Genomic DNA, 27984 nt, shown 5'->3' on the forward strand with positions numbered 1-27984 from the left:
TACACAGCTGGCTAGCCTATCTTCAAGTAAGCTCCAGGAGCAAATGGAAAGTAGAATAAACTCTGTAGGTCTGTTCAGGACTACACGACAAGTTTAACGGAAAGAGGAGCGTAACAGTAGAAGAGACGGATGAACGACCTCTTTTGGACAATCAGAGCCTTACAAGCTTGCCGCGAAAAGGCCCAACAGTGAACCAAGACATTGACACGTACATTCATGATTTCTTACTCCAATCATGTTTGGTTTCAAAGCATATGATTACTGTGAGATTAGTTTCTAAAATGTATCACGATAAATGTCTCTTTTTTTCTCTCACCCCCATCTCCTTTTGTAAAAAGCAACCATATTGTGTCAGTCCACTAGGGACCTTTTCCTAATGTATTAAGTGTGTATGTTTATCCTCTGTTATCATTTAGTTATCTAGTAAATAAACAATTAAACCAATTTGTGTAGTACTGAATCATAAGTAAGGTTACGACTGTTCAGAATGATGATATGATGGCGGTGTTCGCCTTAGCAATCTCACTAGGATAAAGACCAACTCCATTCCTGTCATTATTGAAAGAGATCATGATACCTCACATCTCAAAATAGGGCTACTTAATGTTAGATCCCTTACTTCAAAGGCAATTATAGTCAATGAACTAATCACTGATCATAATCTTGATGTGATTGGCCTGACTGAAACATGGCTTAAGCCTGATGAATTTACTGTGTTAAATGAGGCCTCACCTCCTGGCTACACTAGTGACCATATCCCCGTGCATCCCGCAAAGGCGGAGGTGTTGCTAACATTTACGATACCAAATTTCAATTTACAAAAAAAAAAAATGACGTTTTCGTCTTTTGAGCTTCTAGTCATGAAATCTATGCAGCCTACTCAATCACTTTTTATAGCTACTGTTTACAGGCCTCCTGGGTCATATACAGCGTTCCTCACTGAGTTCCCTGAATTCCTATCGGACCTTGTAGTCATAGCAGATAATATTCTAATCTTTGGTGACTTTAATATTCACATGGAAAAGTCCACAGACCCACTCCAAAAGGCTTTCGGAGCCATCATCGACTCAGTGGGTTTTGTCCAACATGTCTCTGGACCCACTCACTGTCACAGTCATACGCTGGACCTAGTTTTGTCCCATGGAATAAATGTTGTGGATCTTAATGTTTTTCCTCATAATCCAGGACTATCGGACCACCATTTTATTACGTTTGCAATTGCAACAAATAATCTGCTCAGACCCCAACCAAGGAACATCAAAAGTCGTGCTATAAATTCACAGACAACACAAAGATTCCTTGATGTCCTTCCAGATTCCCTCTGTCTACCCAATGACACCAGAGGACAAAAATCAGTTAACCACCTAACTGAGGAACTCAATTTAACCTTGCGCAATACCCTAGATGCAGCTGCACCCCTAAAAACTAAAAACATTTCTCATAAGAAACTAGCTCCCTGGTACACAGAAAATACCCGAGCTCTGAAGCAAGCTTCCAGAAAATTGGAACGGAAATGGCGCCACACCAAACTGGAAGTCTTCCGTCTAGCTTGGAAAGACAGTACCGTGCAGTACCGAAGAGCCCTTACTGCTGCTCGATCATCCTATTTTTCTAACTTAATTGAGGACAATAAGAACAATCCAAAATTCCATTTTGATACGGTCGCAAAGCTAACTAAAAAGCAGCATTCCCCAAGAGAGGATGACTTTCACTTTAGCAGTGATAAATTCATGAACTTCTTTGAGGAAAAAATTATGATTATTAGAAAGCAAATTACAGACTCCTCTTTAAATCTGCGTATTCCTTCAAAGCTCAGTTGTCCTGAGTCTGCACAACTCTGCGTGGACCTAGGATCAAGAGAGACGCTCAAGTGTTTTAGTACTATATCTCTTGACACAATGATGAAAATAATCATGGCCTCTAAACCTTCAAGCTGCTTACTGGACCCTATTCCAACTAAACTACTGAAAGAGCTGCTTCCTGTGCTTGGCCCTCCTATGTTGAACATAATAAACGGCTCTCTATCCACCGGATGTGTACCAAACTCACTAAAAGTGGCAGTAATAAAGCCTCTCTTGAAAAAGCCAAACCTTGACCCAGAAAATATAAAAAACTATCGGCCTATATCGAATCTTCCATTCCTCTCAAAAATCTTAGAAAAGGCTGTTGCTCAGCAACTCACTGCCTTCCTGAAGACAAACAATGTATATGAAATGCTTCAGTCTGGTTTTAGACCCCATCATAGCACTGAGACGGCACTTGTGAAGGTGGTAAATGACATTTTAATGGCATCGGACCGAGGCTCTGCATCTGTCCTCGTGCTCCTAGACCTTAGTGCTGCTTTTGATACCATCGATCACCACATTCTTTTGGAGAGATTGGAAACCCAAATTGGTCTACACGGACAAGTTCTGGCCTGGTTTAGATCTTATCTGTCGGAAAGATATCAGTTTGTCTCTGTGGATGGTTTGTCCTCTGACAAATCAACTGTAAATTTCGGTGTTCCTCAAGGTTCCGTTTTAGGACCGCTGTTGTTTTCACTATATATTTTACCTCTTGGGGATGTTATTCGAAAACATAATGTTAACTTTCACTGCTATGCGGATGATACACAGCTGTACATTTCAATGAAACATGGTGAAGCCCCAAAATTGCCCTCGCTAGAAGCATGTGTTTCAGACATAAGGAAGTGGATGGCAGCAAACTTTCTACTTTTAAACTCGGATAAAACAGAGATGCTTGTTCTAGGTCCCAAGAAACAAAGAGATCTTCTGTTGAATCTGACAATTAATCTTAATGGTTGTACAGTCATCTCAAATAAAACTGTGAAGGACCTCGGCGTTACTCTGGACCCTGATCTCTCTTTTGAAGAACATATCAAGACCATTTCAAGGACAGCTTTTTTCCATCTACGTAACATTGCAAAAATCAGAAACTTTCTGTCCAAAAATGATGCAGAAAAATTAATCCATGCTTTTGTCACTTCTAGGTTAGACTACTGCAATGCTCTACTTTCCGGCTACCCGGATAAAGCACTAAATAAACTTCAGTTAGTGCTAAATACGGCTGCTAGAATCCTGACTAGAACCAAAAAATTTGATCATATTACTCCAGTGCTAGCCTCCCTACACTGGCTTCCTGTCAAAGCAAGGGCTGATTTCAAGGTTTTACTGCTAACCTACAAAGCATTGCATGGGCTTGCTCCTACCTATCTCTCTGATTTGGTCCTGCCGTACATACCTACACGTACGCTACGGTCACAAGACGCAGGCCTCCTAATTGTCCCTAGAATTTCTAAGCAAACAGCTGGAGGCAGGGCTTTCTCCTATAGAGCTCCATTTTTATGGAACGGTCTGCCTACCCATGTCAGAGACGCAAACTCGGTCTCAACCTTTAAGTCTTTACTGAAGACTCATCTCTTCAGTGGGTCATATGATTGAGTGTAGTCTGGCCCAGGAGTGGGAAGGTGAACGGAAAGGCTCTGGAGCAACGAACCACCCTTGCTGTCTCTGCCTGGCCGGTTCCCCTCTTTCCACTGGGATTCTCTGCCTCTAACCCTATTACAGGGGCTGAGTCACTGGCTTGCTGGGGCTCTCTCATGCCGTCCCTGGAGGGGGTGCGTCACCTGAGTGGGTTGATTCACTGATGTGGTCATCCTGTCTGGGTTGGCGCCCCCCCTTGGGTTGTGCCGTGGCGGAGATCTTTGCGGGCTATACTCAGCTTTGTCTCAGGATGGTAAGTTGGTGGTTGAAGATATCCCTCCAGTGGTGTGGGGGCTGTGCTTTGGCAAAGTGGGTGGGGTTATATCCTTCCTGTTTGGCCCTGTCCGGGGGTGTCCTCGGGTGGGGCCACAGTGTCTCCTGACCCCTCCTGTCTCAGCCTCCAGTATTTATGCTGCAGTAGTTTATGTGTCGGGGGCTGGGGTCAGTTTGTTATATCTGGAGTACTTCTCCTGTCCAATTCGGTGTCCTGTGTGAATCTAAGTGTGCGTTCTCTAATTCTCTCCTTCTCTCTCTCGGAGGACCTGAGCCCTAGGACCATGCCCCAGGACTACCTGACATGATGACTCCTTGCTGTCCCCAGTCCACCTGGCCGTGCTGCTGCTCCAGTTTCAACTGACCTGAGCCCTAGGACCATGCCCCAGGACTACTTGACATGATGACTCCTTGCTGTCCCCAGTCCACCTGGCCGTGCTGCTGCTCCAGTTTCAACTGTTCTGCCTTATTATTATTCGACCATGCTGGTCATTTATGAACATTTGAACATCTTGGCCATGTTCTGTTATAATCTCTACCCGGCACAGCCAGAAGAGGACTGGCCACCCCACATAGCCTGGTTCCTCTCTAGGTTTCTTCCTAGGTTTTGGCTTTTCTAGGGAGTTTTTCCTAGCCACCGTGCTTCTACACCTGCATTGCTTGCTGTTTGGGGTTTTAGGCTGGGTTTCTGTACAGCACTTTGAGATATCAGCTGATGTACGAAGGGCTATATAAATAAATTTGATTTGATTTTGATTTGATATGATGCAAAGTTATGATTAATACGTCAACTGTTTTATGGATGTGATAGGTAAAGACCTTTAGAGTTTAATTCGGGAGATGGTAACTCTAAACAACCACTCTTAAGGTGCCCCAAATCCTAATGAGTTAATTGTAAGATGATTCATTTAATTGGGAAACAATTAAACATAGTTGATTAGATAAATAACAATCATCAGATTAATGAAAGTAAAGTCACAACAACAACTATGGCCGGGGATCGGCACTGCCAGCAGGTTCAACACAGTCTGCAACTGGGGGCTGATCCAGCCGGGAGGCCAGCTACCAACCTCAGTCCAAGGCCGGGGGCTGGCCACTCATACCATACTCCATCTGCTACCACCCCTTCCAACAGGTTTGTCAGATGGCGAGAAGCCAAACTAGTGAAATTTGGTTTCCCGTAATGATATTACATCATGATGACCTTGGTTTATCTGGAATGAGCTTGCTTATCGTGCTTATCGTGCTGGCACTTTCTGACCAATGGAAACTCCCCCTACATGGCATGCTGGGTGAGCTGAATTCATACATAAAAACATTGAAGTATTGCTCACACAGATAGAGGATTCAGACACGGACAGCAGCAATGGATCATCAGGTACCTGGGAGTTCTTCATTTCTCACCAAACAAAATATTTAGCCTGTTTTAAGAGCATTTTAAGAGTCTATACATGTGTTATGATTGATTCCTTATTAGTTTAAATATGTATACTCCATACCTTTTATACCTGTTTACAGTAAGGGTTTTACCATTTAAATAGTTTGCAGTATATGTATTGACATAGTGTTTCTTTGTGTGTGTGTGTGTTTCTTTGTGTGTGTGTGTGTGTGTGTGTGTTGATACTCTGGTGTGTTTCAGATGTGTGCAGCTATGCGGGGGGTTGTCCTTCTCTTTATGCTTTCTCTCTGGGCTGGAGACAAGGTGGATGCTCAGATTAGTGAAGCAAATTTAGCTAAACTGATTACAGAGATGAAAAAGTGAGTGCTTCTCTGTTTCATTGTAATCATATAGTCTCCGTTTTGTTACCACACGCCTTATTAACTAAAGAAACCTTGCATTAATATACTATAGGGAATTGTCCCCAAACTCTACAATTAAGGTCAACCAAAGTACGTGCTCTGTGTTCTGTCACCACCTCTGTCTCTCGATTTTTCTGCTGTTGCTCAGGTTCGGACTGCAAAATCGTGAGTATGCATTGGCTGTCAGGCTCACCAAAGATGAGTGCCAGACTGGAGAGTTTGATGTCAACGTTGAACCAGAGGTGGTCCAGGCGGCACTTACTGCCGGACAAATCTACAAAGGAGACAAGATCATCGCAGCCATACCGTATAATGGCTACCACGCAGAGTATCGTCTCCTGAGTATTACTACCCAGCAAATGGGCTACCCCATATTACACTTGACAGATAACAACAAGGACTGTATAATCTTCTTTACCACATTCTCTCCCTGCCTGGAGTCCTGTATGAATGAAAGAGGAGGCCACAGCATTATCAATGACCTTGATAGGGCCTTTCGTACTAGAGACCCAAACTCTAAGGCCTTTGTGTTCGAGAAAGTCTGGCAACCTAAGTGGGGTGGGGCAATAACCAATCCCCCAATAAAAAATGTACAAAACTCCTTCAATACAATACATAAGAAAATCCCCCTATATCGCTGTACACACAGCAGGTGTTATTATTGCAATGAGATAAACATAGGTCACTGTTTGGAGGGCTACAGTGGCTGAGTGCACTCCAAGTCCAGCTGAGCCAATGAAGCCTCCTGTATCTGTAGAGGACTGTCAACCTCTCTCTCCCTTCATCCCTCTCTCTGTCTCTCACTGTCCCTTTTTGCCCTTTCCTCGGTATCTCTGTCCCTCCTTGGGAGAATCTCAATTGGTTTTGCTCAACTCCTCGTGTCCTCTCCTCCATCCTCTCCTCACCTCCTATTGAAAAAGGTCAAAGGTAATCAAATAGAGGAGGAAAGGAAACATGCAAACAAATGTGCTTGTATGAAATGACTCTCCTTCACCAACACGTAATCAGGCAAATGACATTTACAAAGGAGTAATCCCCAAATACATGTGTTAAGTGGTAAAAATAAATGTAGCTGGTTGCACTTGACATTTTATAGAGAGATAAGTATTGTATCGTTTCTTTAAATCTGGGCATGCTTTTCTTGGAGAAACAATAGCTGATTCAAAGGGGGTGTGGCAGATTTTAAAACACTTTCACGTTTCCCGCTGGGAGGATACATTTGTGCTCAGGCTATCGAGGAGAGGAGGACCACTTTTTGGTTTCCGGGTCCCGGTGGAGAGGAGGACAGGGCGAGGATGGACTTTTTCCCAATTTGAGAATCCTCTTCCCTATCCTTCTTTCTCTCTATCATTCCCTCCCTCTCCTTCTCTTTCACTTTCTCACCCACCACAGTTCCACAGTTCAATAAAGTACACTATTACAGGACCATCTCTCTCTTCATTCCTGTGTTGTATTGTAGGTGGGGATGTAGTGGTAAGAAAGGTGGATCAGAGAATAATAGATAAGACACAAGCTGATTTGTCATGAGGATGTTATGTCATACACAGGCAGTGTAACAATGTTCTGGGAATGAAATACGAATATCACACTGTATAACATGTTCATGAAAATGATTTGCTGGCTAAACAATGAGACAAGAATAACACAATCTTGTCATATTTTAACAAAGTTATGACCTTCATGACAGTAACCCAAAGAGATGGTAACACATGTTTGTAACTGTGTATTTTGGCATAGTACTAGTTTATTATTGGGTTAACATTAAACAGTCTGTAACTGTATCCTATACAGTATTTATATCAATGCAAGGTTATCAGAACAATAAGATGCATTGAAAAACTTGAAACTACAGTATGACTGCAGTTGAGGCCTATCATCGTGGGGCGCTATGTTCTACTTTATTGGCTGTGACATTACATAAAACACTTCTTCTCTGTGTCAAGTGCCCATTCCAAATTGACCCCAACATCTGTGAAGTTGTAGAGCTCTGGAGGACTACTTAGTTATAACACAATGTAATACTGTAGCTCAATGTGTGAAGATGAGATTCCCTTATGTATTGTTGGAAGGGTTGGACGGTATCCAGATTTTCATATCGTCGTACCCTCCTTCTCTCATACTGGTATATTTAAGCAATAAGGAACGAGGGGGTGTGGTATATGGCCAATATTCCACGGCTAAGGGCTGTTCTTCAGCACGAAGCATTGCGGAGAGTATGGACAACCCCCGATGTGCTTTATTGTTATTAGAATCTGGTTATCAATGTAATTAGAACAGTACAAATAAATGTTTTGTCATACTCGTGGTATGCGGTCTGATATACCACAGTTTTCAGCCAATCAGCATTCAGGGCTCGAACCAACCAATTTATAAATAGTATTACCGGCTTGATACACAAGATTGCGCCAAAACAAACGGAAAAAGCGCCATTCGGCGTCTATACCAGAATGCTAACAACATTTGCACAAGTAATAGCAAATTTTTAATGGAGGCTGCTCGCTGAATATGCACACAAAAACAAACCAATTGAAAAGACATAAAAAATACAGTACCAGTCAAAATGTTTGGACACACCTACTCATTCAAAGGTTTTGATTTATTTTTACTATTTTCTACATTGTAGAATAATAGTGAAGACAGCAAAACTATGAAATAACACATATGGAATCATGTAGTAACCAAAAAGGTATTAAACAAATCAATATATATTTCATATTTTTGATTCTTCAAAGTAGCCACCCTTTGCCTTGATGACAGCTTTTTACACTCTTGGCATTCTGTCAACCAGCTTCACCTGGAATGATTTTAAACCCGTCTTGAAGGAGTTCCCACATATGCTGAGCACTTGTTGGCTTCTTTTCCTTCACTCTGCAGTCCAACTCATCCCAAACCATCTCAATTGGGTTGAGGTCGGGTGATTGTGGAGGCCAGGTCATCTGATGCAGCACTTCATCACTCTCCTTCTTGGTGAAATAGCCCTTTCACAGCCTGGAGATGGGTTGGGTCATTGTCCTGTTGGAAAACAAATGATAGTCCCACTAAGCCCAAACCAGATGGGATTGCGTACCACTGCAGAATGCTGTGGTAGCCATGCTGGTTAAGTGTGCCTTGAATTCTAAATAAATCAGACAGTGTCACCAGTAAAGCACCATTACACCTCCTCCTCCACGCTTCATGGTGGGAACCACACATGCAGAGATCATCCGTTCACCTACTCTGCGTCTCACAAAGACACGGAGGTTGGAACCAAAAATCTCACTTTTGGACTTATCAGACCAAAGGACAGATTTCCACCAGCCTAATGTCCATTGCTTGTGTTTCTTGACCCAAGCAAGTCTCTTTGTCTTATTGGTGTCCTTTGATAGTGGTTCCTTTGCAGCAATTTGACCATGAAGGCCGGATTCGTGAAGTTTCCTCTAAACAGTTGATGTTGAGAAGTGTCTGTTACTTGAACTCGGTGAAACATTTATTTGGGCTGCAAGTTCTGAGGCTGGTAACTAATGAACTTGTACTCTGCAGCAGACGTAACTCTGGGTCTTCCTTTCTTGTGGCGGTCCTCATGAGAACCAGTTTCATCATAGCGCTGGATGGTTTTTGTGACTGCTCTTGAAGAAACTTTTAAAGTTCTTGACTGGCGTTTCCCTTTGCTTATTTGAGCTGTTCTTGACATAATATGGACTAGGTCTTTTACCAAATAGGGCTATCTTCCGTATACCCCCATACCTTGTCACAACACAACTGTTTGTCTCAAACACTTTAAGAAAGAAAGAAATGCCACAAATTAACTTTTAACAAGTCACACCTGTTAATTGAAATGCATTCCATGTGACTACCTCATGAAGCTGGTTTCGAGAATGTCAAGTGTGCAAAGCTGTCATCAAGGCAAAGGGTGGTTATTTGAAGAATCTCATGTATAAAATATATTTAGATTTTGTTTAACACTTGTTTGTTCAACACTTGTTACTACATGATTCCATATGTGTTATTTTATTGTTTTGATGTCTTACTATTATTAAACAATGTGGAAAATAGTAAATAAAAATAAAAACATTTGACTGGTACTGTATAAAGGTAGGACCTACTGAATGTCCTTTTTTGTGAGTTTGGACATTTACAAGCGAATGTGAACCAGAGACATTGTGCAAATGACTTTCTTTTTTTGCATTGTTTGTAACTTATTTTGCACTTAATGTTGCTGCTACCGTCTCTTATGACCGAAAAGAGCTTCTGGACATCAGAACTGTCACGTTCTGACCATCGTTCTTGTTTGTTTTCCTTGTTTTAGTGTTGGTCAGGACGTGAGCTGGGTGGGCATTCTATGTTTTGTGTCTGGTTTGTCTATTTCTATGTTTGGCCTGATATGGTTCTCAATCAGAGACAGGTGTTAGCCATTGTCTCTGATTGGGAACCATATTTAGGTAGCCTGTTTTGTGTTGGGTTTTGGTGGATGATTCTGTAACGGTTTTCTTCTGGTGAAAGAGAGGCGGACCAAAATGCAGCATGGTTAATTTTGTACATCTTTAATAAAGATGGAAATACAACAATCTACAAAACAAGAAACGTGGAAAAACCGAAACAGTCCTATCTGGTGCCACAAACACAAAGACAGGAACAATCACCCACAAGAGACCTAAAGAATATGGCTGCCTAAATATGGTTCCCAATCAGAGACAACGATAAACACCTGCCTCTGATTGAGAACCACTCTAGGCAACCATAGACTTACCTAGAGTACTACTCTAACCACAATCCCATAACTACAAACAACCCCAGACAAAACAAACCACATAAATCCCCATGTCACACCCTGGCCTAACCAAAATAATAACGAAAACACCGAATACTAAGGCCAGGGCGTGACAAGAACAGCAATTACTGACCTCAAATTGGACGAGATTAATAACCATAGTTGGTAGTGAGTGGAAAAGCCAAGCGGATGCTTCACATTTATACATCTGGTGAAATATCTGCCTCGTTGCTCTATCTGTGTATATATAGGCTATGCTGAGTCTGTGTGGAGTCTGGAGTTGCTAGGGTAATGGGCTGCCTGCTCTGAGAATAGGGGAAAGAAGAAAGGAGAATAGGGGAGAGGAGAATATAAGACTGGAGAAGGAAAAAGGGCCAAGAACAGAGAGAAATACCCCAAGGATTTCAAGATAGTAGCAGCAATACATATAACTCATCCAAAGGGCTTTGTCTTCTCAAACATGGCAATTAGCTAACACAATATAATGCCCCATGACCTTATTAATTCAGCCACTTACTTAGATTAAAGAGCAAGTTACATTTAAGGGTTACATTAATACATAATTCTGTGTTTTTCAAGCAGGAAAAAATTATAAAACACGTAAGAATTATCTTGCTAAATGCAGAAATTAAAACGCATCTTATTGTAATTTATGCTCAGCATCAGACAAATTTTTAATGTGAAATTAATATTATTGATTTTTAAGGTTAGGGAGAAGTGCAGTGAATGGTGACACTTTTTAGGATGTCAATATAAATGAATGATTTTATGGTTGGTTGTAATTTTGACTTGTCTTTTAATCATTACATGTTATTGTTTTTACCATAGAGGACCACTTTAGAAACAAGCATTTTAATTAATACTTTCCAGTAATATCCTCTGGGTCCACATTGTGCACTTTGTTGTATATGTCTGTTGGCCAAAATAAATTACATGATCCCATGAAACACGGGATCAACACTTTACTGGTTGAGTTTAGGTCTTGGTTCAGTATACATTTCTCCAGTGCTTTTCTCGGTGTAGCCAGCCTAGTTTACTCTAGTACGATTAACTTTAAGCAAAACATTAGAAAATGTAGCAGGCTACGTTCTTCCTATGATAAACAGATGGCCGGGCATTGTTTTTGCATGAAAGAATATGCTATTTCAATGTAATTTCATTTTCTGCCAGCCAAATAACATTGCACTTCTGTTGTCATCTGATGAAAATGAAGCTATTTTCTGCTGAATGTGTTGCGCTAATGTCTTTTCTTTGAAGAAAAACTGTAGTTGCCCATCCCTGATCACTCTATTGATGCAAACTTTTAATATAAAATGTGACCCCTGTCAATACCCACCTGGATTCACCTGCTTCCACTTTCTCCCATTGTGCTATTTACAAACAAACCCGTGACTGGGTCAACTGTTCTGAGGAACTAAGGTAAGTGTCATAATGTAAAATAATGTGACAGGGGTAAAATGAACAAACGTGATCTGCTTTATCTCTTAACATATTGCACAAGTTGACTGCAGGTATTTACTTAAAAAGTAGCTACAAGTATTAAAATGTATTGGGGAAAAAAACATCCTGTGGCATTTTCCAAATACCCCAGTGTACAGTATACCACCCAAGCCTAATTATTGGAGATTTATTCAAGTTTTATCAAGTAAAATTATTTACAATTAAAGATTCATAACATAGATTTTATAGGCACAGGTATTTTATTGGTCTTTTTTTATAGATATTTAAGTGTAGCGGGACAGATGCAACTATTGGTTTGTAAGTAACAGTGCACGTTTAATTGCAAAAGTATATTACAAAAACGGTATCTTTAGAAACAAAAAGTCACATTTCGAAATGTTTCCAACTGTTTGCTTTGTGATAGCAATGTCCATTGTTTAATATGATTATAGTAACATTTGAACCATCAACAATCCAAAGCATTTTAAGTGTCTCTCAGTTCATCCCAACAGTCGAGAGTGGCTTTCCCTCCTCCTCTCCTCGACCTTCACTTATCTAAAAACGTAGGATAGGTGAAAGACACATGGCCAAGACCCAATTCCCAGTCCATATTTTTCCCCACATAGAGGCAGATGAAGGAGACGAGACCATTTTAGACTATTGACATCCACTATGAGTTGGTTTCCCTGACACAGATTAAGCTTAGTCCTGAACTGAAAAGCTATTTCAATGGAGATCAAGAAAATAAACAATGTATTTTATTCCAGGACTAGGCTGAGCCTGATCTGTGTTTGGTAAACTATCCCTATATGTCAAAGTGAATCCTTCATCAGGAGTTGGCAGGCTGGTCTGGAGTTGAATCAGGGTTGCTCTCCACCAGGCTCTGCACTCGGGCCAGGATGATCTCGTTGGAGCTGCTACAGTCTTCCGCTCCGTAAGGGGCGCTCACTGTCAGCACGTTGGCCACGCACAGCATCTCGCCTTTCTCTTCCACGGGGATGCGGTTCTTTTCCAGCCACAGGCGGAGGTGCTCTTTCCTGTGCCTCACTTCTTCCGGGCCAAGGGCGTGGGCTCCTGGGGGTGTGAAAATGACCCTCAGCCGCCCCGCCGTTTCTTCATTGCCCTCCTGGAGGACCTCTACTTCCTGCACTGCATGGCCTGTCACAACTCGGACCGTCGGTGTGCCTCCTTTCTCCTGAAAGGTCACTAGGACTATACTGAGGGAGGGAAAATAGGTAATGCATTGAGTGTCAACTCAGCTGATATACACCCCTTTCAAAGCAACAATCCTGGTATTGTCTGTGACTGAGTCACATCAAAAATATCACACTGTAGCTAGGGATAGCAGTGACGAAGTAGGATGCTCAAACTTAGATCTCATAACAGAGTGGTGTCTTCACTCGTCACTGTTGTAGCTAGGTACCACACTATATAAGTGGGAGAAAAAACTGACAAATCAGTGCATTGGTGTATTATTTTCATATGATAGCTTAAGCTATCCATCAACAAATTATGCACATGGCCATGGGGAAAGAGTACTGGGAAGTTGACGAAGTTACCTGGCAGATACTGGATCAACGGTAAAAACCCAACCATGATGTTGTTGTTTCTCGTGCGCTGTCACTTTGACCTCTTTGTTGACATATTTACACCACTCCAGTGGCTTCAGTTGACGCCACGTGTCCATTACTATTTCAATATACTGACCGAGAATAAGCTACACTGGGCTTTAATCTCCAAATCAGGTGAATGAGCTTGCTACTGGCTAGCTGGATTGCGCCTGTGATTAAATTTGTCCGACGGTCAAATGTGTCGTAGAAAACAGTGATACAATTCCAAAGGTTCCAGCCTGAAGAATTAAATACCTCGTTACATATTACTAACCTATTCACCAACCTAATACTCTACTGTGTGATTCATGGTATGAAATATGAGTCATTAAGCAATGTATTGCATTGCACGAGTACACTTAGTGACCCGTCCTGTCTTTGACAGTCATTTCAGGAGAATCATTTGCCACACGCATGCGCAGATTGATTGTAAAGCGGGCCTTGAATCATGTCAAGACACGGTCGAAACGGAGGAGGTAAACTAAATAGCAAAACAGATTTTCACTTCACAAAAATATTATCTAACGCATGTTCAATAGTAGACAAAATACAGTATTCGTGAAGATAATCTCATGCTTAGTTTACTATCTAACGTTAGCTACATTAGGCGTAACGTTACTTAGCTTTCCTAGCTCTTGCCCTAAACGAGCACACCCGATTCTCTAATCAATGGCTTGATTATGTAGCTATTTTTTTATCAAAAATGTTTTAAAGGGGCAATCTGCAGTTGCTACATCCATTTGTGGACGTATAAATTAATGAAATGTGCCCATTGTTTGTTGAAGAATTGAAAGGTGCAATATGCGGAAATCTCTCCGCCATTTCCTGGTTGCTACAATTCTAATAGTTTGCGACAAAACAAGCAGTCGTTGTGTAGAGAATCATTGTACCATCTAACCCGCTGTGAAATATATTTTCCATAACAAAAAGTTACATCGCAGCTTAAATGCCTCATGACCTTAGTTCAACTGTTGTACCCCATCAGAACCCAAAATATAAATATGTTTTACACCAATGTTTACAAACAATGTAAATGTTAACAAAAAACTAGCTATAAAGCCTCAAAACAAGGTTAAAACTATAATTTTGATATCATAGGATGGTCATTCCTTATATCCATTGCTCTATGAATTTGAGAGAGGTTACATTTCTCCAGCCCCATTTCTTAGCAGGGGCAGGGAAGGCTTTGTTATTAATGCCATACATTTGTTTGGAACATTTCCTCACAAGCCAGAATGTTGAATTACTTACATTCCTACAGACAACCTGTAAAGTGAGACAATATATTCACAGGAAAGTATACTTACATTGACCTTTCAAGGCGCTGGTGGTGCATTCAGTTCTTTCACTTGAAGCATGCGCAGAACCATTTAAATACATTCACGAGCTCGCCAAGTATGCCTGTGTCTCTTGTGTGCATGCTTCTGGTGATAGAAATCTGAACGCACTACCAGCGCTTTGAAATGTTTGTATTTATACTTCCTGTCGATATGTCTCACATTCCTACCTGCAAAAGGACCAACCACATGGACAACCGGGAAAGTGAGTAAAAATACAATTTGATCTGTGTCATAGCCGGCCGTGACCAGGAGACCCATGAGGCGGCGCACAATTGGCCCAGCGCCGTCTGGGTTAGGGGAGGGTTTGACCGGCTGGGATTTCCTTTTCCTATCGTGCTCTAGTGACTCCTTGTTGAGAAACCAGGTGCCTTCAAGCGGACTTCGGTCATCAGTTGGACGGTGTTTCCTCCAACACATTGGTGTGGCTTGCTTCCGGGTTAAGTGAGCACTGTTTCAAGAAGCAGTGCGGCTTGCCAGGGTTGTGTTTCGGAAGACGCATGGCTCTCAACTGTCGCCTCTCCTGAGTCCGTAGGGGAGTTGCAATGATTGGACAAGACTGTAACTACCAATTGGATATCATGAAGAAGGTGGTAAAAGTACAAAAAACGAAAATATTATTTTATTCAACACTCTAGCTTGTAGAGGTCATGAGAGGAAACTTTCCTGATCCAAATGCCAATTTCTGCCTGATGTAGAAATCAATGAAATTCAACTTTGGGTCTTTAGGCTAAACTGCTGATTGCGGCTTTAAATATATCAGTAGGGATTAGTAGACAAGTTGAATTAGGTGTGCTAGCTCTGGAATAGATCAATAACATGTAACATCTGTGGTCCCCAAGACGTTTGAGAACCACTGATAACGTTAGTATAGCTAAAGAGTCAATGGATTAAGATGCTAATGTGACAGTATAATTTTAAACCTTCCCCTCGCCCATACCAGGGACCTTCTGCACACATCAACAACAGTCACCCTCGAAGCGTCGTTACCCATCGCTCCACAATAGCCGCGGCCCTTGCAGAGCAAGGAAAACTACTACTTCAAGGTCTCAGAGCAAGTGACGTCACCGATTGAAACGCTATTTAGCGCACACCGCTAACTAAGCTAGCCGTTTCACATCCGTTACACTAAACTCTTACTACTTTTGTAGAGGGCAGCTCATGAGTCAAAAATGGGTCTGCAAAATTTGACCTTACTTGCAGTTTAATTAGGCTAAGTAACAAAAATAAACTAAATCCTCACCTCACTGGCTGTTCCACCTTCTGTCTTAGTTGATGTGTTGACTCGTTCACCACAGAGCCAAACATAGCTATGCTTGATGAATACACCATTCCTCTGTAACGTTAGTCGGTGTCATAAAGAATTCAATGGTTATGTATGACATATGTTTGGGGATGGATTACATCTAAATTCAAAAAGCAAATTACACGTTCACTTGGCAACTAATGCAAATCAAACATGGGCCTAGGCCTAATCATAACCCCATAAACCTTTTGTCTTATCATAAAGAAAGGGAAAGGGGGATACCAAGTCAGTTGTACAACTGAAAGTATTCAGCTGAAATGTGTCTTCCGCATTTAACCCAGCCCCTCTGAATCAGACAGGTAGAAATTGATAAATTACTAGATGTTACACAATCTAGTAGCAAGGTATGGAGATAAGGTTGATCCTTTGCCTAATTTATCACATTTTCAGGCTTCAAATATTTGCTCTAGTGTGATTTAGGTGATACGTAATTGCAGTAAATCACTACATACAGCTCATTGTCATGTGGAAAAGTACACAATATTATATTCATATGCCTGACACTAGTAATTTATCATTTTATTTAGACCATAGCATGAGGAACTGCCTCAGGCCAACCCTATGCTAATTATTCACTGACCTCAATACATATGGGATGCCTTGAGAGGGCTGCATTTCAATGTGATTTTTACATTTGTGCAGTTACTTCCAACAACCCTTTTGATACTGAGCTTATGGGAGTGGGAAATCAAAGGCCTCTCAGAACAGAAGTCAGCGAGTTGCAGCAGTGGTTGCACCTCTTTCTGTTTTTCCTTTGCAGACTCTAAGATTTATGTCGGTAACCTGGGCACTGGTGCAGGGAAAGGAGAGCTAGAGCGGGCGTTCGGGTATTACGGACCTTTAAGAACCGTGTGGATTGCTAGGAACCCCCCGGGCTTTGCCTTTGTGGAGTTTGAAGACACCCGGGATGCAGAAGATGCGGTCCGAGGCCTTGACGGAAAGTAAGTGATACCTCAAGACTTCAGACTTTGCCCACAAGTTTAGCCTACTTTCCAGGACCTACAAGCTGAAAGGGCTCAAAGGGCACCTGTGTTGTTGACGTTTGCCAATCAATAATGTAATTTGCTCTTTGCAAATATTGAAGGATTTTATTGGTTTAGGGACATCTATCAGCAGATGGTAAGCAGGTAGCTGGTATTATCTTGTTACTCATTTGCTACTATCCAGATCATACACTTAAGGTATGTTCCTAAATGCTTGTTACACTTTAGATGGGTTTCCTTAAGGCCTCTTTTTTAAAGTGAACTATGCCATTGTGCAATTTGCTGACTGTCGAACTGACTGTTTTTCAGGTTGATTTCTGGATCTCGAGTTCGAGTTGAATTATCTACAGGAATGCCGCGGCGATCTCGGTACGAGCGTGCGCCCACCAACCGGCCCTTTGACTCCAACGACAAGTGCTATGAGTGTGGTGAGCGGGGGCACTATGCCTACGACTGCCACCGCTACGGTCGACGAAGGAGGACCAGGTAAAGCCTCCTTAACCAATACATCAGATTTAGCTTGTTTTGGTCTTTTCTTATTTTGATAGTTGTCGCTTATTTTCCATTGTCTTGATTTTTGTGTCTTATGTAGATAAAAAAAATGAAAGATGATTATTATACTATCATACAACCTGTTGTTGCAACTTTTGTCTCTCCATCTGTCACTTAATCCCTTTTAAAATATGGAAATACTTCTGAACTTTTATGTGGGTTTTTTTTGTTAACAACTCACCTGGTCAAAACATTTCAGGTTTCGTCGTTTGATTCAGAGTGTCACGATCCTTAACGATTTCATGAGGCATCTAGCAAATTCCACACTTTCGATCCTATGACCATGGGGTTGATCGATCAACCAGACCTCCCCTTCTCAAGCAACTGCCACTTCTAGCTGCACCTTAAAGATTTCATAGAGGGCTGACAATTCACCAGATGATTTGGTTATCAATTTGAGCCTGGGGTTTTGTAAAGAGGACAACCTGGTAGACCATGGTCCCGTCTAGACAAATCGCCTTGCATCTATCAAGTCTCAATCAAGCAATTTGGCTGTCAATACAATCATCATCGTTAGAAATCGAAGAACACGACTAGATGCAGAGGTCGGCTGATAGATACTTCTAGAACGCCTAGATCTGCTCGAACCTTGGTCCAAAGTGGGTCAACCGGGCAAACTCGCAAGGTTTATTTCAAGTACCAATTGTGTTTTTATCTCCAATGTATGACTTGAAAATAACATTCTTCTCTTCCACTCTTTACTAGAGAACTGAAAGGCCTGCTTTAAGCAGGATACGTTAGCTCCATGAACAGCTATGTCTATATTAGAGGTCGACCGATTATGATTTTTCAACGCCGATACCGATTATTGGAGGACCAAAAAAGCCGATACCGATTAATCAGCCAATTTTTATATATATAGTTGAAGTCGGAAGTTTACATACACCTTAGCCAAATACATTTAAACTCAGTTTTTAACAATTCTTGACTTTTAATCCTAGTAAGAATTCCCTGTCTTAGGTCAGTTAGGATCACCACTTTGTTTTAAGAATGTGAAATGTCAGAATAATAGTAGAGAGAATGATTTATTTCAGACTTTATTTCTTGAAGAAAGTAAAAGTGCAATATGTGCCATGTAAAAAAAGCTAACGTTTAAGTTCGAACATAAGAAAGCTGGTGGTTTCTTTTAACATGAGTCTTCAATATTCCCAGTTAGGAAGTTTTAGGTTGTAGTTATTATAGGAATTATAGGACTATTTCTCTATACCATTTGTATTTCATATACCTTTGACTATTGGATGTTCTTATTGGCACTAGTATTGCCAGCCTCATCTCGGGAGTTGATAGGCTTGAAGTCATAAACAGCGCTGTGCCTCAAGCATTGCTAAGAGCTGCTGGCAAACGCAGTGAAGAGCTGTTTGAATGAATGCTTACGAGCCTGCTGCTGCCAACCACTGCTAAGTCAGACTGCTCTGTCAAATATCAAATCATATACTTAATTATAATATAGTAAACACACAGAAATACGAGCTATTGGTCATTAATATGGTCAAATCCGGAAACTTTCATTTCGAAAACAAAACGTTTATTCTTTCAGTGAAATACGCAACCGTTCCGTATTTTATCGAATGGGTGGCAACCCTAAGTCTAAATATTGCTGTTATATTGCACAACCTTCAATGTTATGTCATAATTATGTAAAATTCTGGCAAATTAATTACGGTCTTTGCACAGTTCGCAACGAGCCAGGCGGCCCAAACTGCTGCATATACCCTGACTCTGTTTGCACTGAACGCAAGAGAAGTGACACAATTTCCCTAGTTAATATTGCCTGCTAACATGAATTTCTTTTAACTACATATGCAGGTTACAAAAATATATACTTGTGTACTGATGTTTATGGCTTAAGGTACATTTGTGCAAAGTAAGTGCTTTTTCCGCGAATGCGCTTTTGTTAAATCATCACCCATTTGGCGAAGTTGAAGTAGGCTGTGTTTCGATGATAAATTAACAGGCACCGCATTGATTATATGCAATGCAAAACAAGCTAGTTAACTACACATGGTTGATGATATTACTAGGTTAACTAGTGATTATGTGAAGATTGATTTAGTTATTTTTTATATAAGAAGTTTATTGCTAGCTAGCAACTTACCTTGGCTCTTTGCAGCCACAAGGTCCTTTTTATGCTGCACTCGCGTAACAGGTGGTCAGCCTGCCACGCAGTCTCCTCGTGGATTGCAATGTAATCGGCCATAATCGGCGTCCAAAAAGGCAGATTAACGATTGTTATGAAAAATTTAAATCAGCCCTAATTAATCGGCCATGCCGATTAATCGGTCGACCTCTAGTCTATATAGTGACTCCTACTACCAGTTCCATTGCACGTGTAATGCTAAATCTAATGTAATCCCCCTTTTTTTGTGTGTTGATTTGAGCCAGAGCATCAGTGGGCTTAGGGTAATTGTTGTTGTCAGAGGCCAGGTCAGAATTAAAGACAGACTGAGGCAGTGTTATGTGGGGCTTCGCGGGGCATGCTCTGAACTGTCAATCTTTCCCTCCATCCCCCTCGTTTGGATGTGGTTTAGGTCCCGGTCTCACTCCAGGTCCGGTGGGAGGAGGTACTCTCGCTCTCGCAGCCGGGGCCGTGGCAGGAGGTGAGCATTCTTATGCACATTTTTCTCGTTCCAAAGGCTCTGTTGTCCAACTTCCTCGGAAGAGGGTCACATCAATCATCGATGGAGTTCCTCAGGGGTCTATTCTTGGACCTCTTTTTTTTCGTAACACGTATAATGAAACAAAAATGATTGTACAGTACATTCAGAAAGTATTCAGACCCCTTGACTTTTTACACATTTTGTTACTTACAGCCTTTTTCTAAAATGTATTAAATTGTTTCCCCCCTTATCAATATCTCATTTACATAAGTATTCATACCCTTTACTCAGTACTTTGTTGAAGCACCTTTGGCAGCGATTACGGCTTCGAGTCTTCTTGGGTATTACGCTACAAGCTTGGCAAACCTGTATTTGGGGAGTTTCTCCCATTTTCTCTACAGTTTCTCCCATTTTCTCTATTTTCTCTACAGGCATCACTGCACAGCTATTTTCAGGTCTCCAGATATGTTCGATTGAGTTCAAGTCAGGGCTCTGGCTGGGCTACTCAAGGACATTCATAGACTTGTCCCGAAGCCACTCCTGCGTTGTCTTGGCTGTGGGCTTAGGGTTGTTGTCATGTTGGAAGGTGAACCTTCGCCCCAGTCTTAAGATCCTGAGCGCTCTGGAGCAGGTTTTTTTCAAGGATCTCTCCGTTCATCTTTGCCTCAATCCTGACTAGTGTTCCTGCCGCAGAAAAACATCTGCACAGCATGATGCTGTTGCCACCATGCTTCCCCCGTGGGGATGAAGGCCTCATTGGTGGAGTGCCGCAGAGATGATTGTCCTTCTGGAAGGTTCTCCCATCTCCAAAGAGGAACTTTGGAGCTTTGTCAGAGTGACCATTCGGTTCTTGGTCACCTCCCTGATCAAGGCCCTTCTCTCCTGATTGCTCAGTTTAACCGGGCGGCCAGCTCTAGGAGGAGTATTGGTGGTTCCAAACCTCTTTCATTTAAGAATGATGTAGGCCACTGTGTTCTTGGACCTTCAATGCTGCAGAAATGTTTTGGTACCCCTCCCCAGATCTGTGCCTCGACACAATCCTGTCTCGGAGCTCTACGGACAATTCCTTTGATCTCATGGCTTTGTTTTTGCTCTGACATGCACAGTCAACTGTGGGACCTTTATATAGACAGGTGTGTGCCTTTTCCAAATCATGTTCAATCAATTGAGTTTAACACACGTGGACTCCAATCCAGTTGTAGAAACCTCTCAAGCATGATCAATGAAAACATGATGCACCTGAGCTCAATTTTGCATCTCATAGCAAAGGGTCTGAATACTTATGTAAATAAGTTTTTTTGATGATTTTTTTTTCACCAACATTTCTAAACCTGTTTTTGCTTTATCGTTATGGGGTATTGCATGTAGATTGATGAGGAAAATGTGTTGTTTAATCCATTTCAGAATAAGGCTGTAACGAAACAAAATGTGGAAAAATGGAAGGGGTCTGAATACTTTCTGAATATACTGTGTATAAAACATTAGGAACACCTTCTTAATATTCAGTTGCACCCCCTTTTGCCCTTAGAACAGCCCCAATTCGTCAGTGCATGGACTACAAGGTGTCAAGTGTTCCACAGGGATGCTGGCCCATGTTGATTCTAATGCTTCCCACATTTGGGTCAAGTTCTCTGGATGTCCTTTGAGTGCTGGATCATTCTTGATACACATGGGAGACTTGAGCGTAAAAAACCCAGCAGCATTGCAGTTCTTGATGCACTCAAACCGGTGCGCCTGGCACCTACTACCATACCCCGTTCAAAGGCACTTACATCTTTTGTCTTGCCCAATCAATCAAATGTATTTATAAAGTCCTTTTTACATCCGCATATGTCACAAAGTGCTATACAGAAACCTAGCTTAGAACCCCAAACAGTAAGCAATGCAGATGTAGAAGCACGGTGGCTAGGAAAAACTCTCCATTCACCCTATGAATGGCACACATACACAACCCATGTCTCAAGTCCTTCTTTAACCTGTCTCCTCCCCTTCATCTCCACGAACTGAAGTGGATTTACCAAGTGACATCAATAAGGGATCATAGCTTTCACCTGGTCAGTCTATGTCAGGGTTCTCCAACCCTGTTCCTGGAGAGCTACCTTTCTGTAGGTTTTTGCTCCAACCCCAGTTGTAACTAATCTGATTCAGCTGATCAATCAGCTAATTATTAGAATCAGGTGTGCTAGATTAGGGTTTGAGGGAACCTACAAGATGGTAGCTCTCCAGGAACACGGGTTGGAGAGCCCTGGTCTGTCATGGAAAGAACAGGTGTTCCTAATGTTTTGTGCACTCAGTGTAGAGTAAATTGTCATTACACTGTTATGCTGTACACAACTCCATATACATGCATGCATACATTCACCACAGATACATATACAGATTTATGTGTTACGGTAGTATGATAGAGTAGTTGATCAGGAATGGCAGTGCAGAGTTTACCGGGTCTGAATGTATGTTAGCTAACAGCTTTTTATATTTATGTTCTAGATCAAGATCCTTCTCTCCACGCCGCTCTCGTTCTCCTAGAAGATCTAGAGCCCTTACCCCCAAGAGATCAAGGTAAATTGTTGAAAAATGGACTTGCTTGCATTAATTAAAGATCCCACATGGTGTAAACAACATTTTTCACTTATTTAGTAAATGATGGGTGTTGCTTTTTCCCCTAATTTCTTTTTAGATCTCGATCAAAGTCCAGATCAAGGTCTAGGTCACATTCTCATGCAAAGACCAGGTGAGAAATATAACTGTTTCAATGCTCTGATCAGCATTACATTGCTATTGTCAACAATGCAGCTACATAAATTGAGTAATTAACAATGCAACAGTTTGTGTCAATACCCAAAGATTGTCACTACTGCAACAAAATACAATTTTGTGTCGGTATTGACCGTTTCGGGTATTACAATTTAGACATTTGTCCCCTTGATATATTCCATCACTGACTTAAGAGACTAAAGCAGGTTCCTCATTCCATGGAGGGCATAATAGTGTCTGCAGGTTCCCTTTAGATGAAGTAAGAGACAACCAGGTGAGGAGAGTTACTACGTTGAACAAAAATATAAACATAACAAGTGTTGGTCCCATGTTTCATGAGCTGAAATAGAAGATCCCAGAAATGTTCCACAAAAAGTTTCTCTCAAATTTAGTGCACAGATTTGTGTACATCCCTGTCAGTGAGCATTTCTCCTTTGCCTAGATAATCCATCCACCTGACAGGTGTGGCATATCAATAACCTGATTAAACAGCATGCTCATTACACGGGTGCACCTTGTGCTGTGGACAATAAAAGTCCACTAAAATGTTTTGTCACACAACACAATGCCACAGATGTCTCAAGTTTCGAGGGAGCATGGTGACTTGCAGGAATGTTCAGCTGAGCTGTTCCCAGAGAATTAAATGTTAATTTCTTTACCATAAGCCTCCTCCAATGTAATTTTAGAGAATTTGGCAGTAGGTCCAACCGGCCTTGCAAAACACAGACCACATGTAACCACTCCAGCCCAGGACCTCCACATTTGGCTTCTTCACCTGCGAGATTGTCTGAGATGAGCCACCGGGACAGCTGATGAAACTGTGGGTTTGCACAACCAAAGAATTTCTGCACAAATTCTCAGAAACCGTCTCAGGGAAGGCAATCTGTGTGCTCGTCTACCTCACCAGGGTCTTGACCTGACTGCAGTTTGGTGTCGTAACCAACTTGAATGGCTCACCTTCAAAGGCCACTGGCAAGCTGGAGAAGTGTGCTATTCAAGGATGAATCCTGATTTTTAACTGTACCAGGCAGATGGCAGACAGCCTCCTGTGGATCGAGTGGTTTGCTGATTGTGAACAGAGTGCCCCATGGTGGCGTTGGGGTATGGGCAGGCATAAGTCTTAGGGCTGCAATCCCGTTAACGGGATGATTTGACAACAGCCAGTGAAAGTGCAGTGCACCAAATTCAAAACAGAAATCTCATAATTAAAATTCCTCAAACATACATTTATCTTATACCGTTTTAAAGGTAATCTTGTTCTTAATCCCACCACAGTGTCCGATTTCAAAAATGCTTTACAGCGAAAGCACCACAAACGATTGTTAGGTCACCACCAAGCCACAGAAAAACTCAGCCATTTTTCCAGGAGTCACAAAAAGCACAAATAGAGATAAAATGAATCACTAACCTTTGATGATCTTCATCAAATGACACTCATAGGACTTCATGTTACACAATACATGTATGTTTTGTTTGATAAAGTTTATATTTAAAAAATCAGAGTTTACATTGGCGCTTTACGTTCACTAGTTCCAAAATCATCCAGGGATTTTGCATAGCCACATCGATTCAACAGAAATACTTATCATACATGGAGATGATAATACAAGTTATATACATGGAATTGTAGATATACCTCTCCTTAATGCAACCGCTGTGTCAGATTTCACTTTCTTTTTACGGAAAAAGCAAACCATGCAATAATCTAAGACGGCGCTCAGAAATGTAATCAATTTAGCCGCCGTGTTGGAGTCAACAGAAACCAGAAATTACATGATATATATTCCCTTACCTTTGATGATCTTCCAGGAAGTTCCACAATAAATGCTTGATTTGTTCGACAATGTCCGTTATATATGTCCAAGTAGCTACTTTTGTTAGCGTTAGTTACACACAAAAACTTCGGACAAAGACTTCAAAAAGTTATATTACAGGTCGAAGAAACATTTCAAACTAAGTATAGAATCAATCATTAGGATGTTTTTATCATACATTTTCAATCAAGTTCCAACCGGAAAATTCCTTTGCGTCTACAGGAGCAACGGAACGCAGGGCGATATCATGTAGAATGCACATGACCAGGAAATGTCTCTCTGCCAGTAAGCTGACTCATTCAGCTCTTATTCAGTCCCACAACACAGTAGAAGCCTCATTCAAGTTTCTAAAGACGGTTGACGTCTAGTGGAAGCCCTAGGAAGTGCAACTTCATTCATATCCCAATGTGAATTCAATAGGGTCTGAGTTGAAAATCGACCATCCTCAGATTTCTCCCTTCCTGTTTGGATTTCTTCTCAGGTTTTTGCCTGACAAATGAGTTCTGTTATACTCACATACATCATTCAAACAGTTTTAGAGACTTCAGAGTGTTTTCTATCCAATACTAATAATAATATGCATATATTAGCAACTGAGACTGAGGAGCAGGCCGTTTACTCTGGGCACCTTCCAAGCTACTCAATACTGCCCCTGTAGTAGATAAGTAGAGAAGATAAGCTACGGACAAGGGACGCAATTGCATTTTATCGATGGCAATTTGGATACACAGAGATACCATGACGAGATCCTGAGGCCCATTGTCGTGTCATCCATCCGCCACAATTACCTCATGTTTCAGTATAATAATGCACGGCCCATGTTTGGGATGCTCTGGATCAACGTGTACGACAGTGTGTTCCTGTTCCCACCAATATCCAGAAACGTTGCACAGCCATTGAAGAGGAGTGGGACAACAATCCACAGGCCACTTTTTTGGGGGGGTTTGTTGAAGATATGTGACCAACTGATGCGTACCGTATCTGTATTCCCATGTGAAATCCATAGATTAGGGCCTAATAAATTTATTTCAATTTGCTGATTTCTTTATATAAACTGTAACGCAGTAAAATCTTTGAAATTGTTGCATATTGATTTTTATTTTTGTTGAGTGTAATTAGTGACCAAATTTCATCAATCAACTACAAGGGAAGAGCGAAAACCCGCAGGCACGCGGCCCTCAGTGGGATGAGTTGAAGTGAGGCCTAAAGCCTTGTTCACACTGCAGGCCTTAATGCTCAAATCAGTATTTTTTTTTTCAAATCAGTTTTGTAATGGTGACTGTTCAAACAGCAAGTTACAAGTGACCAAATCATACTTGCTGTTCTGTTGTCTGTACCATGTTGTGTGCTGCTACCATGTTGTTGTCATGTTGTGTTGCTACCATGCTATGTTGTTGTCTTAGGTCTCTCTTTATGTTGTGGTGATTCTGTCTTATATATTGTTTAATCCCCAGGCCTTTCTGTAGGCTGTCATTGTAAACAAAAATGTGTTCTTTACTGACTTGCCTAGTTAAATAAAAAATACATGTGTGTGTTCAGATAGCAGTCATTTGCTGACATGGCTACACTAGTTGTCATCGTAATGATGGGTGTGTGTGCAGTGGTGTAGGCTGATTGGTGGTGGTGCTTGTGCTTCCTATTACTCAGATGTTTTGTAGCAAACCTAAGGTGACAGCAATGTTTGCCATGGACTTTTACCCAGTTGCTTTGAATGTTCAAAATCATAGTGTAAGAACACTTTTAAAGCCTCAGGATAATATTATCCAACTTTCAAAGCTAGTCCTTTTTGGCTAGCCGCAGCAGTCAACTAGCTAGCTAGGTAGCTGTTTAAGTGTGTAGTACATTCACTAATTTGTTCATAAGCAATTAACAAGTAGCTAGCTACAACATCGTGCTCTTGTCAAACTCAACAGAATATCTTGAGGGCAAATAAATCAGATTTGACTGTTCAGACAAGTCGCTTTGCCAGCAATCGGGTTGAAGGTGGTTTGCAATGGTGGCTTGAAATATCAGATTCCATGTAGCTTTTGAATGTTCAGACTGCAGGAAAAGTAACAGAAGTGATCTTAAACCATTGGTGGAGATAAAAACCACAATGACAAACCAGAAAAGGGGACACTAGAATATGAATGCCTTGTATGTTTACTTCTTCAGGTCTGGTTCTGTGGGCAGATCCAAGTCTGGTTCCCCCACGAGGAGGTATGCAGAAGTATTAAGTCTGACCCCAATTTTCTTTCCACCATTCTCTTCTCTAAACGATCTGTGGAACAGTTTGTCAATGCATGATAAGCAGCAAAACGAGACAATGAAAATGTCCATGCAGGAGAGCAATCATTATGCATGGTTACAGTTAACGGTGTAGATGCATGATGGTTCGTTAAGTCTGGCTACTAAAGCATTACAAGTGAAAGGTAGACTGTAATAAATCAACAACAATTACATGCACATCTTTAATTCGATATGTCAAATATGTATTAAAGGTTATTTGAATTGTATTCTTTAAATTCACCCAAGTAATACATTTTTCATGACAAACTTTTATTTAATGCATGGTCTTTAAATACCTTGCTTGCTACAAATTGCCACTGTCAAAGTCTTGTAAGAATGAGCTCTAAAATGAAAATTCTATTTTAAATCCCAGCTGTTCAAAATCTAAAGCTTCACCTCAAAAACTAAGGTGCGTTTTTCCTCCCAGCTGCGGTAATGACTTTAAGTTGGGGTTAATGCACAGCAAATAAATGAGGAGGGAAAACTCATTTCTGTTTTTCTCTCTTTCAGCCACTCTACCTCGAGGAGTCCTCGTCGAAGTGACAGCTCGGAGAGGGACGACTGAACTTGGGAAGTTTTTGTTTCTTTATGTTAGCATCTCTAGTGACTAAGTTCTTTGTAAACCCATTGTATTGTATCATTTGAACATATGTGGTGTTGTTCATTTCCTCCTGAGGCATATTACTGATGTTTCAAAAAGAAGCAATGGGGACCCAGTTTGGAATGCTTTTGTGTTTGTGTTTTAGAAATAGTTGTTGGTTAATAAAGTATATTTGATTTAAAACGGTTGTGATACTGTTTTGGTGCTGTGTTGTCCATCTGGGCACAGTTTTTATATAGCACAACAACTGGGCACAGTCTTTATATAGCACAACTAATGACATGGTTGATAAATTAAATGTTTTCGATAGAGTGGTACCTATAGATGGCAATGTTGCACTTGTGAAATGTGCTCTTCGAATTTTGAACTCAGGATTAGAGAACACTGCTCTTGTATTATCCTTGATACCAAATAGCTACT

The 27984-nt window shown here is 41.2% G+C and overlaps 2 protein-coding genes and 1 long non-coding RNA gene across 6 annotated transcripts; 2 read left to right on the forward strand and 1 right to left on the reverse strand.

The window, feature by feature from the left end:
* The first annotated feature begins 5019 nt into the window (after positions 1-5019).
* Positions 5020-6980, forward strand: LOC135539454 (uncharacterized). The gene is made up of 3 exons (XR_010455620.1): positions 5020-5133; positions 5395-5513; positions 5704-6980. It is a non-coding gene; the product is annotated as an uncharacterized LOC135539454 (long non-coding RNA).
* Positions 6981-11983: 5003 nt separating this feature from the next.
* On the reverse strand, positions 11984-14773 carry gemin6 (gem (nuclear organelle) associated protein 6). Of its 2 annotated transcripts, none has more exons than XM_064965347.1 (2): positions 14660-14773; positions 11984-12959 (listed from the first exon to the last, which is right to left on the reverse strand). In XM_064965347.1, exons 1-2 carry the CDS (start codon positions 14686-14688, stop codon positions 12572-12574), a joined length of 417 nt encoding a protein of 138 aa, XP_064821419.1. In that variant the 5' UTR covers positions 14689-14773; the 3' UTR covers positions 11984-12571. The 2 variants fall into 2 exon arrangements, with proteins under 2 accessions (XP_064821419.1, XP_064821418.1); XM_064965346.1 differs by lacking the exon at positions 14660-14773 and adding an exon at positions 13302-13643.
* LOC135539451 (serine/arginine-rich splicing factor 7-like) lies at positions 13730-27747 on the forward strand. Of its 3 annotated transcripts, XM_064965343.1 has the most exons (9): positions 13730-13828; positions 16756-16936; positions 17288-17464; positions 20059-20127; positions 22615-22686; positions 22805-22858; positions 26850-26894; positions 27337-27372; positions 27474-27747. In XM_064965343.1, exons 1-9 carry the CDS (start codon positions 13801-13803, stop codon positions 27526-27528), a joined length of 717 nt encoding a protein of 238 aa, XP_064821415.1. In that variant the 5' UTR covers positions 13730-13800; the 3' UTR covers positions 27529-27747. The 3 variants fall into 3 exon arrangements, with proteins under 3 accessions (XP_064821415.1, XP_064821416.1, XP_064821417.1); XM_064965344.1 differs by lacking the exon at positions 27337-27372; XM_064965345.1 differs by lacking the exons at positions 26850-26894; positions 27337-27372.
* The last annotated feature ends 237 nt before the right edge of the window (positions 27748-27984 follow it).

This window comes from Oncorhynchus masou, chromosome 5 (genome assembly GCF_036934945.1).
Source record: "Oncorhynchus masou masou isolate Uvic2021 chromosome 5, UVic_Omas_1.1, whole genome shotgun sequence".
Classification (NCBI taxonomy): domain Eukaryota; kingdom Metazoa; phylum Chordata; class Actinopteri; order Salmoniformes; family Salmonidae; genus Oncorhynchus; species Oncorhynchus masou.